We start from the raw sequence: 12,210 nt of genomic DNA on the forward strand, positions 1-12,210 counted from the left end.
GATGCAGCAGGTAATTGTGATGCAACTGAAAGTGAGGGTGAGGGATTGCTTGATGAACCAACATGATTGGATGCTCCTCTTTCGCTTTGAGACATGATTAATTTCACGAATATCAATCTGTTTTGAAAACCCTAATTTCAGAAACCCTAAATTGAAAATTGAGTTTTTAGGATTTAAATTAAACTCAAAAGAAACAGAAGAAGATAACCCTAGTTTTCTAATCAGTAATCACACATTATTCTATAGATAAGAAGATGATTTTTCACGAATTGAAACTGAAGAGGAGGTGAGTGAGTTTTTCTTCTATTTTTTTCTCTGTTTTGGGTCGACTGAAACTGAAGAAGAATGAATGAATCGAAGTATATTTACCTAGGTTTAAGAATTTACACGTGCTAAACACACGTTATCGGAAATAAGGATAACGGAAATAGCCTTAACCGGTACCCTTACGGTAGGATAAAAATATCCATTAAGTTATCAGCTACGGATATCCGATTACCGATATAACGGAACTTAACCAAAAGGATTCCGGATAATCGGATTCGGCTAACGGATAACAACGGATATCCATTGACAGCCTAACAGTCTAAAGATTTGCATTATCAGTTCACGGTTGGTAATTATCATTATTTTCACAGTTGGTAATTCTCTTACTAGAAATTTGCATGTCTTTTTCTTCATGTGGAGGTTATTTTTGAGTCTAGATTATAATGTTTCGCGTAGAAGAAATCCATGCATCTATCTACACGGTGTGTTTGGTTCACTAAAGGCGCATGACGAAAGCCTGTTCCACACGACACCAGTGGACAAAAGGACTTAGCCTTATCTGTCTTCTTTTAAATCAGAAATGCCTCTGTCAACAGTCCAAACCAAGAAAAACAAAAAGTACGTACTTGAAACTATTAGTCATGAATATGATCGGTCGCCCTCGGTTCTTGCCAACCGTTCATCCCAAAAGGATTCTTTCTCTTTTGAGAAAAGCGTTAAAGTACGGTGATTTCCTAGCGATACAATTATTGAATCGTAAAAGAAAATAGTTGAAGGGTGTCAATCTCCCACTAGTTCTTGAGTCTCTTTCTTTCCAACTAGAGTGAGTGAGTACTCTCAGTGTGTGTTCTGAGAGAAAACACAGAAATGATGGAGAGAAAGGAATAAAAATGCAGTTTGAATTCTCCATTAATATCACGAAATAGAGAAGAAGAAGAAAATAACAAGAATAGTAGTTATTCGGAGATCATTATTGAAGAAGTGAAGAAACAATTATGGTTATCTGGACCTCTAATAACAGTTAATCTCCTTCAGTTTTGTATACAGTTAATTTCAGTTATGTTTGTTGGTCATCTTGGTGAACTGTCACTTTCTGGTGCTTCAATGGCTACTTCTTTTGCAACTGTTACTGGTTTCAGCTTACTGGTAATCAACTTTCATCGTTAACTTCTTCTTAATTTCTACCATTACATTCGATTTTCAGCTTCAATGGCTGCTTCCTCTAAGTCGTGGTCAGATTTCACATCTATTTATGTGCCTTTACGTGATACTATATAGTAAATTTGATGGCTTAAAGGTGTGTGCTCACTGTGCACTCATGCGTGTGATAATCCACTCAGAAGTCGAGATAATTAATTCATTTTTAAGATAATTGTTAGTTTTGTGCCGCGTGCCTTGGTGACGGAATATGTAACACTGGAAAATGGAGTATTATGTATTTGTTAGATTTGATTTTAATCCATGGGAGAACCCGAATATGGTTCCATGATTAATTTTTTTCATTCAGAGTAAACCCTCTTTTGATATCGAACTAATATGATTTTTGTTGTTCATATCTAATTATGGTTCATTCTGATCTTTTGGACTAGATGGGAATGGCAAGTGCATTAGACACTCTATGCGGCCAATCTTACGGAGCAAAACAGTATCATATGTTGGGCATACATATGCAAAGAGGAATGTTTATTCTTTTACTAGTTAGCATTCCTGTAACTTTCGTCTTGGCAAACACATGCCGTATTCTCATAACCGTGGGACAAGATCCTGAAATATCAGCCGAAGCAGGAGTTTATGCTCGTTATATGATCCCTTCTTCAGTGTTATGTCAGGTTTTTACAGACACAAAACATAGTTTTCCCAATGATGATAAGTTCTGCAATGACGGCGTTACTGCACTTTGTTGTGTTTTGGGTTCTGGTTTTTAAAGCTGGCCTAGGAAATAAAGGTGCTGCAATAGCGACTTCCATATCTTGTTGGATCAATCTGACATTTCTCGTACTTTATGTTAAGTACTCTGGTAAATGTGAAAGGACTTGGACTGGTTTCTCAAAGGAAGTACTCCATGACATTCTTAACTTTATAAGACTCGCAGTTCCTTCTGCCATCATGGTCTGGTAAGTCCTGCTTTCCTAAGTGACTTATTGTATAATTTTAGCAATTGTCTAACTTCATCAACTGGAACAGCTTAGAAGTGTGGTCTTTTGAGCTGGTGGTTCTGCTATCGGGTTTGCTTCCCAACCCAAAGCTAGAAACTTCGATGATATCGATCTCGTAAACTCCTTTCTCATACTTGTTTCATAACTGGCTTGATGAATGTTTTCAAAATGCAAACAACAACGCTGTAATTTTGTACTCTCGTTATGGAAAACTAAAGACAAAAATTAATTATCTTTTCTGTTTGCTAAATCCTTCATATTTTTCAGCTTAAACACCGGTTCATTAGTCTCAATGATCTCATCTGGACTCAGTGGTGCAGTAAGGTCAGTTGCCCTGAATTGCCATTTTCGCTTCATTGTAAAACAAACCTATGTTGTGCTAGGCGCTCCCTAGGCGCCCAAGGCATACAGGGCGCGCCTAGCTAATAAAGCGCCCCAGGTGCCATAAACGTGAGTCATTACCTTTTTCATTTTATTTTTCTGGTCCCCTTGGGCGCCTTAGGGGCACCTAGGCGCTAGGCGAGGTGAAGGGCTTGGCGCCCCGCCTAGCGCCTCACACAACATTGAAACAAACAATCAAAAGAACAAACTAAAAATGATTAGCTGGATGATTGTATAAAGCTCTTACAGTAAAGTTTTTCTAAAATTTCACAGCACAAGAGTTTCAAATGAACTAGGAGCAGATCATCCTCAAGCTGCGCGTTTAGCAGTACAAGTTGTGTTTGTTTTGGCATCCACACAGGGAATTCTAATAGGCACAATCATGATTTTGGTACGCCATATTTGGGGCAGTGCTTATAGCAATGAGAAAGAGGTGGTGCACTATGTAGTTGTCATGATGCCAATACTTGCCATCTCCAACTTCGTCTACGGACTTCAATACGTTCTTTCAGGTTCTTTTTGCAATCAATGGTGCTAAATAGTAAATTATGTGTCAATTTATCAGCTTGAAATATTTACCAAGTCGTCCTTTCAGGTACGGCTAGAGGATGTGGTTGGCAAAAGATTGGAGCTTATGTCAATCTGGGATCTTATTACCTTGTCGGAATTCCTTGTGCCGTTCTATTAGCTTTTGTTCTACACGTGGGAGGAATGGTTAGAACGTTCTTCTCTATTATACTTGGTCAAATTATGAATATCACTTCAATACTGATGCCAGTTGTGTGAGGCGTTAGGTGAAACGAGGCGCCTAGGCCGGCATGCCTAGAAAAAAAATACTAATGGCTCACATTTTGGCGCCTTAAACGTTCTATTAGCTATGCTCCCCCCTGCGCGACTCGTGCGCCTAGCTCGCGTTTCACAACATTGACTGATGGTGATGTTTTCTTGATGTGGAATTGCGTAAATAGGGACTTTGGGTTGGGATGGTATGCACTTTTTGTTCAAGGCTTTTTGCTTATTATCATCACTATACGCGCGGACTGGGAGAAAGAAGTAAAACAATTCTTGACCCTCTCTGTTTAAAAATATTTTAACAATTAATTTCTTGGTTTTTGTTGTCTGACTGGTTCCTTGTCTCATTTTGGTATATTCAGGAAAACAGGCGTCAGAAAGAGTTTATGATGCTGCAATTCATGTAATTGTGGTGTCATAAAGCACTTGAATTTCCGGCAGTTATTCGTGTAAAAATTTCTTCGATGATTTACATGATAGATTAGTACTATCGCCTGAAAGAGATTTAGTTCTCCGCCTCCAAGGGATGCAAACATAAGATCAATCTTGTATTATTTAGTAATAAAATTACAATCCTCCAAGGAATACAAATTACATAAAATTGGTTAAAAAGGCCAAAATCAACAATTTCTGAGTGAAAATGACATTTAGAAATTGATACTGTTTAAATGGACAAAAATGTAAAAATAGTCAGGATGTAAACAGTTTCATCCTACCCATTTTTAAATACTTTTTCTTATTTACATCAGGATGCATCCAGTTTCATCCTTACTATTATTTAAGTTTAAGTCCGGAAAAATTCAGTTTCATCCTTGCTATTTTTTTTTGTGTCCATTTCATCCATACTAATTTTTACTCGTCCATTTGAACCATGTTTTAAAAATATTTGGACAAATGACCCATTTTCCATACAAATTAACATTACGAAGCAAAACACACAATCATCGAAATGATCTAAGAGCGAGCATTTGATCGATTAAGTACTAGAAACGGCCGCGCTTGACCATGTGCCTAGCTAGCTAATCAATAGCAGCTCAAAGATGTTATTAAGTGAAGCAAAACACAAAAGAGTGCACTAAACAAATCGATTAATTTCACAAATGTTATCGGTATAGATCTTCATATCAAAGCTGAATCACCGTATGGTCATTATACTGCACAACAAGGTGCACGGTAATTTTCGGAACAATTTTCTGGGCGCAATCGATACAAATCCCCGAAAAACGCCCCCAAAAACATAACTATCATTGCAAAGAACACCAACTCCACAGCATACACGGATGTCAGCGTCCCATAGTGATATTATTCCACAAGGTTCCCCGACTTGAGAACATGCGCTAACCGAAGCTAAGAAGATTGGCAAAACCATAGCAAACACAGTGAACAATTCATGTGTTTTGCTCTTCATATCTTTACTTTGCTGAAATTAACTTGTAGTCTGATGTTTCTTTTTGTTGTTGTTATTTATAGTTTGCCAACACAAGTGTTTGGGAGGTCAACTCTTTCTTCTGATGGATCATTATGTACTACCAGTAGTAACTATCATTTGAAGTTTCCTGATAAGTTCCGACGAATATAAGTTATTAGAGAGTGGACTTTAACAAAATGTTTAATCCAATAATTGTAGATCATTAACGTGTTAGAGAGTGGACTTTAGCTAATTAATAATCATCACCTAGTTTAGCACCCCTGTAAACTAAATTCAAGTATTGTTTTATTGTTTTTTTCCCTGGTGGGGCCCAGTCACGTGGACCGGCCCAATTTCCAGCCTAGCCCGCCAACCCAAAGGAAAGCGCTACTGTACGAAAGGACGCGACGTTAGATTTTAATTTTACCGTCGCCTGGTATATATTGCCAGGCTAATTCGCAAACAGGGACTTTGTGTTGGGATGGTATGCGCACTTGGTGTTCAAGGTTTTTCGCTTCGTGTCATCACTATACGCATAGACTGGGAGCAACAAATAAAACATGTTTTAGCCTCTTTATTTCAGAGTTTGGAACAATTTGAACCTTGATTTTTGTTGGTTACTCTTGTTTCATTCTCTGTTACTTGGGCTTTATGTTTGCTGCAATATCATCATAGTCCACATTTTTGCAACACAAATCCATGATTTAATCCCGACAGAGTAGCCAAGCCGTTGAGAGTCCGTTATGTGGTAGGCGCGTAGCCGCCTATCAAACTCAAAAAATTATTTGGATATTTTTAGGATACGGAGTATATTTGTGATTTGGACATTCTTCAAGCAAACAAATTTGAAGTTTGGACATATCCTCTCTGTGTTGTGACTTTCTCATCACATGGAGAAAGCCCCTGGTAAAGATGATAAGTGTTATCTCCATGTCTTTGCGACTCATTGCACTGAATTTTGAATGCAAGGCCCTCTAGGAGATGTTCAAACTCCACGAGGTTAGCGATCTCATTGCCCGGCCCCTTCCATCTCTCCCCTTTTAACGGTAATAAGGGATTACAAAACTCAAGTAGATATAACCGTTGGATCTCCAAACTTTAAAATTCCATCGTTGGATCTCACAAATAGAATTCTGTCAGAATTATGGTTATTATCCGTTAGATCATTAGACCTCTTCTTTCTTATCAGCCGTTAGATTTTGCGACTCTGTGCACCGAATTTGAATGCAAGGCTGCTATACGAAAATTTCAAACTCCACAAGGTTAAGGATCTTAATGCCCGACCCCTTCCATGGTTGTAAGTACACTAAAGAATTTAATGAAGGTGTATGAGCCGGTTCAAGCTAAGCCATTGCAATACTCTTTCAATACAATTTTATTGGAGTACATTCATTTTTGAACTAAAATAGATGATAGTTTTATCTTTTTGTATTTAACGTCCAACTTTCTGAGTGAATTATTAGCAATGATTTGTCAAGGATGACTAGCCATTAATGTAAGGGTAAATTACATTTCACTGAATTCGTTGTATAAATATTTGAGAAACATTTATAGCATTAATGGAGAAAGATTTATTTTTTTTAATGAAAGGATTCCATTTCATTAATCGTGAACCTTGATTATAAGGTGATTAAGTACATCAAGAAACTATATTGTTTAAACATGAAATGCTTATGTACAAAATATATAGTCGGATATTTCCATAACATAAAGAAAAGGAATACAAGGAAACGATAAACTATGCAAGTATAAAAGTGCCGATTAAATAGGAAGAGATGGTTTTTAAACATAGTCTTATCATTTGATATTCAATCTTCTTTGAAAAGAGATAATCCAAATCAGGAGTTTTCTGCCTAATTTTTATCAGAAGAATCCAGATTCTAGTGACCGGAGCTCAACGTCCAAATACTTTTCGGTATTCCAAACAGTAAAGAATAATCTGTTTGGTGACTAGCCATTAATGTAAGGGTAAATTACTTTTCGGTGAATTTGTTGTATAAATATTTGAGAAACATTTATTTATACATCAATGGAGAAATTTTTTTTTAATCAAAGGATTCCATTTCATTAATCATGAATCTTGATTATAAGGTGATTAAGTTCATCAAGAAACTATTGTTTAAACATGAAGAACATAGTGTACAAAATATATAGTCCGATATTCCGACAACAGAAAGAAAATGATCATATAAGGAAACGATAAACTATGCAAGTATGAGAGTGACGATTAAATAGGAAGAGATGGTTTCTAGACACAGTCTTATCATTTAATATTGAATCTTCTTTGAAAAAGATATTCCAAATCAGGAGTTTTCTGCCTAATTTTTTATCAGAAGAATCTAGATTTCAGTGACCAGAGTTCAACTCCAAATACTTACAAGACCAAACAACCAAAGTTGAATCTCCATAAATGCAAGGAAGTAGCGTGGGAAACACGTCACAAGAAACGTCATGAAGACACGACTAAAAGGTCTGACAACAACGAAAAGCGTCGGAGACGACACCGAAAAACTAAAAAAACTTGAACGTTAACTCTCTAGTCTATGGAAACAGTAGATGAAAACTAATACTTCCCAGATCTACTCTAAGTGGAGCAGATCTAAGCGGATAATACTCGACGGAAATCGCTTGAGTATGAAGAGAGAGAGAATGGAGAGATCTGGATTAATGAATGAAAAAAAATACCACTTGATATTTCCCATTCTTTTCAAATTATTTGGAAGTAAAAATTGTGAAATCGTAGACTTGCTTGGATCACTCTTTTAATGCCCTGAGTCATAAGTATTTTATAATTCTTTCAATTGAGATCACCTAAAATAACACCACTGGAAATTCATACTATTGAGTGCCCATCTTACTCAAATGCCAGCGGCCGGAATGAGCTCATCGCTCAAAACTCACTAATTACAACTTGTCGCTTAGATCTCATCCCCTAGTTCTCGTCGCTCATGTCTCATTGCTTAGAGCTCACCACTCACAAACATATCACAGAGGTCAATGCTCAAATTATACCAATACAGTCTACTCCACTGAAATTGAAGCCACTACTAGTCTTACTATTTTTACTAGACCTGATACTGATCAGTCCACTTAATTAAATATAGATGAAAAGATGAGGGTACCCAAATACACCACAATATTTTTGTTTCAACCTATAAGTCCTCTTCCGAATGTGATCGTCTACGGACAGAGTCGAGACAATACAACAATTCGGTTCCACACCTTGTGTGATTGTCTATGGATACGAGATTGAGACATTACGACAACAAGGAGTGCACTTGGTAATAGGTTCGGTAATAACCGGAACTATACATGATGAATATCAAGTGTTATGGAGCTAACACACTTGTGTATTTTACTTAATTATAATAACAATTATAATGCATAAAACAATGTAAAAGACACAGCAAGATTTTGTTAACAAGGAAACCGCAAATACAGAAAAACCCCGGACCTAGTCCAGTTTTGTATACTCTCAGAATTAAGCCGCTATAAAAATCTAATACCAACTTCGTATAGTTGAGACCAAATAGACTACCCCTAGCTACTTAGTTTCCTCGAATCCCTGCGCCTTCGACTTCTAGATTCATGCACGTGAATAGAAAGTTCCTTTGGATCGTATTCCAAACAGTAAAGGAATAATCTGTTTGGTGACCGCTCTAATCAATCTTGCTTGAAGATATAATGAGTTGTTGACAAAGTCTTTTAAGTTTAATCTAATAAACTCTTTTGTTTGGTTAGATCAATCTATCGAATAGCTACCAAAATAGTCAAGTTTAGATTCACACTCAATCGATATAGACCTCAAAGAGAAATATAGAGAATGCCGATCTCATGTAACTAATCAATCAGATCAATCATAGATATATCGATTCTAGTTGGATCCCAGCCGATCAAGGTTTGTGCACTAAATCCACAAGATACTAAAACCAATAAAAACTCTTGTTTGCTAAATCCTTCATGTTTTTCAGCCTTAACACAGGTGCATTGGTCTGGATGATCCCATCTGGACTGGGTGGGGCTGTAAGGTCAGTTGCGCTAAATGTATTAGTTTTTCTGAATTATTTATGATTATGCTTAATTGTGTTTTTCGCTTTATATTATGTAATGTAGCTTTGTCAGGTACTATGTATAAAGCTCTTACAGTAAAGATATTTCTAAAAAATCCACAACACAAGAGTTTCCAATGCGCTAGGAGCAGGCCTTCCTCAAGCTGCACGTTTAGCTATGCAAGTTGTGTTTGTTTTGGCTGCCACAGAGGGAATTATAATAGGCATAATCATGATTTTGATACGCCATATTTGGGGCAGTGCTTATAGCAATGAGAAAGAGGTGGTGGATTATGTTGCAGTGATGATGCCAATACTTGCCGTCTCCAACTTCATTGACGGACTTCAATCCGTTCTTTAAGGTTCTTTCAGTGCTAAACAGTAAATTATGTGTCAATATATCGGCTTGAAATATTTACCGAGTCGTTCTTTCAGGTACGGCTAGAGGATGTGGTTGGCAAAAGATTGGTGCTTATGTCAATCTGGGATCTTATTACCTTGTCGGAATTCCTTGTGCGGTTCTGCTAGCTTTTGTTCTACATGTGGGAGGAAAGGTTAGATGGTTTTTCTCTTATCATACTTGGTAAATTTTGCAAGATTACTAAGTACGGATAATGATGCTTTTGTAAATGCGAAATTTCCCATACAGGGACTTTAGATTGGGTTGGTATGCACACTTTCTGTTCAAGGTTTTTCGCTTCTTATCATCACTATACGCACCAACTGGGAGCTAGAAGTAAAACAATTTTTACCGTCTTTATTTCACAATCTTTTAAACAATTTCTTGGTTATGAATCTAACTGATTACTTTCTGTAACTTGGCATATTTAGGCAAAACAGGCGTCGGAAAGAGTTTACGATGCTGCAATTCCTGTGACTATGGTGTCATAAAGCACAGAAGAATTCTCTGCAGTTGTTCGTGTAACAATTTCTTATATGAAAAAACTTGGCATATTTCAGGCAAAACAGGCGTCAGAAAGAGTTTATGATTTTTACCCTAGAAGTAAAACAATTTTTACCCTCTTTATTTCAGAGTCTTCGACAATTTCTTGGTTTTGCTGGTTATTCATTCTTTTCTAATTTTCGGTAACTTGGCATATTTCGGGCAAAACAGGCGTCAGAAAGAGTTTATGATGCTGCAATTACTGTAACTGTGGTGTCATAAAGTACTTGTATTTCCGGATGATTTACATTAGATATAGTAGTAGATTGTGTAATCCTTATATCCTAGAATTAGAAACACAAAAATTTTTAATTTTGAAAGAAATGATGCCTGCAAGTTTGAGAAAATGGTTGCTTCCCTAACCAAATTTATTAAGTGACAAAGTGTTTTACCTGAAAACAAAAATTGCTCGCACTTGTCTGAGCATACAGCATCACAAAATATGAACGGTACTTTGCAACCAACCATAATCTTGTTGGGCTTGATGTTTGCTGCAATATCACAGTTTGACCTAAAGAAACACAAAGATAGGGCTGTCAACGACACTAAACGTAACGGATATTGGTTCTGCCGCTTTCGTTGCCATTAAAATTATCGGATATCGGATATCCGTTAAGTTCCGACGGAAATTTAAAATTCAATTTCATTACCGTTACGTCGGACTTACTGGATATCAGATATTTTTCCGATACCATCCGATATTTTCACAGAACAAACACAGAGCAAGTTCTAAATCCAAGAAAACCAGTTCTAAATCCATGCCGCATAAAAAAAACATACAGATGTTCATGTTCTAAATCCACGCCACCAAATTACATGTTCAGATGTTCTAGACTTCTAGCAAAATAAAAAACCATGTTCTTGCAAAAGAAAAGACAAATGATGAAAGGAACTTTATCTCCATATGTTGCAACAACTGCAAATGCATTCCTCCATCTCCACTGCCAACTGCATCTGCAAATGTATTCCTCCTTAGTCCTGAACTTCTGCATTTTTAAAGGAAAATCAAAAGTGTTAGTTAAGTTTGCAATGTCAGTGCAATAAGCCAATAAATATAAAAGCAAATAAAATATCAAGATGTGAGGAAAGTTACCAGTAATACAACTATCACTGTCACTGAGACTGAGATCTGGCAGCCAATCACCCAAACAAAGCAATGCTTCAACAAGTTCTGGAGCTAATGAACTCCTATGAGATGTGAGAACCCTGCCACCAATATTAAACATTGATTCTGATGCTACACTTGTCACTAGAACAGCCAATACATCTCTTGAAATCCTTGAGAGAGTTGGGTACTTAGGATCATGATTCCACCAACTTAAGATATCAAACCTCATTTCTTCAGTGGATGTGCCTATAGGAAGAACTGTTTCTGCTAAGTATGTCTCCAATTCTGATTTCTCAACCTCAAACACATTGTTTTCCATAATAAAATCATCATAACCAAATTCATATGATGTTGTTGTAGCTGCACAGATCTCAATTCCAGCTGAATTCATTCCACTATCAAAATAATCTGGAGTTATAGTGTTGGTTTCATAAGCACAGTAAAGAGCATTGAGTGAAAGCTCAAATTTGTTATATTGAGTTTGATAGTTTTGCACACCATATACTCTCTTCATAACAAACTCCACCCATCTAGCCTTATACCTAGGATCTAAACCAACTCCAATGACCATCAAAGTGTTACTTTATTTCCAGTAGCTATTAAATTTTGTCCTCATATTCTTGGCCATGTCTCTGATATACTCATGCTCACTTAATTCCCAGATCTTAATGCATCTATTAACTTCTTTAACCCCATTACAATACAAATTTGTTGTGGGATACTTAATCCCGACAAATTTGGTTGAAATCACATCAAATAATTCCAAACATTCACATATATGTACTCCTTGTTGCCACTCCTGAGAAGTTGGTAGTATCTTGAAGTCATTGTCCAAATCATCTAGCCTAACAAAAGCTTGTCTCAAAAAATTTGCATCGTTAAGCATCTTAAAGGTGGAGTTCCACCTGGTATCCACATCTAAACCAATAGACCTTGAAGCAGGAAGCTTAACTTGGAAAATAACACATTCAAATCTCTCTTTTCTAGCCTGACTTGACTTGACATATTTCACACACTCTCTAACTTCATCTATAAATGGAGCAACTACTCTCATTCCACACCCCACAATCAAGTACAATACATGATTACTACACCTCATTTGGAAC

The 12,210-nt window shown here is 36.7% G+C and overlaps 1 protein-coding gene and 1 pseudogene across 1 annotated transcript; both read left to right on the forward strand.

Annotated features, from left to right (window-relative positions):
• The first annotated feature begins 1,165 nt into the window (after positions 1-1,165).
• Positions 1,166-9,944, forward strand: LOC113355477 (annotated as a pseudogene).
• Positions 2,385-3,684, forward strand: LOC113355478 (protein DETOXIFICATION 16-like). Its single transcript, XM_026598350.1, has 3 exons — positions 2,385-2,747; positions 3,078-3,316; positions 3,400-3,684. The coding sequence occupies exons 1-3, from the start codon at positions 2,716-2,718 to the stop codon at positions 3,588-3,590; spliced, it is 462 nt and encodes a 153-aa protein (XP_026454135.1). The 5' UTR covers positions 2,385-2,715; the 3' UTR covers positions 3,591-3,684.
• Positions 9,945-12,210: the final 2,266 nt, after the last annotated feature.

The sequence above is a fragment of the Papaver somniferum genome, chromosome 3 (genome assembly GCF_003573695.1).
Source record: "Papaver somniferum cultivar HN1 chromosome 3, ASM357369v1, whole genome shotgun sequence".
In the NCBI taxonomy this organism is placed as follows: Eukaryota; Viridiplantae; Streptophyta; class Magnoliopsida; order Ranunculales; family Papaveraceae; genus Papaver; species Papaver somniferum.

What these genes read in the sequence shown, in the direction of transcription:
- LOC113355478 (XM_026598350.1), top strand. Translation starts at nt 2,716, where the DNA reads ATGATCTCATCTGGACTCAGTGGTGCAGTAAG. An exon ending in GGACTCAGTGGTGCAGTAAG is followed by an intron (nt 2,748 to 3,077) that starts GTCAGTTGCCCT and finishes AAAATTTCACAG; the next exon opens with CACAAGAGTTTCAAATGAAC. An exon ending in ACTTCAATACGTTCTTTCAG is followed by an intron (nt 3,317 to 3,399) that starts GTTCTTTTTGCA and finishes TCGTCCTTTCAG; the next exon opens with GTACGGCTAGAGGATGTGGT.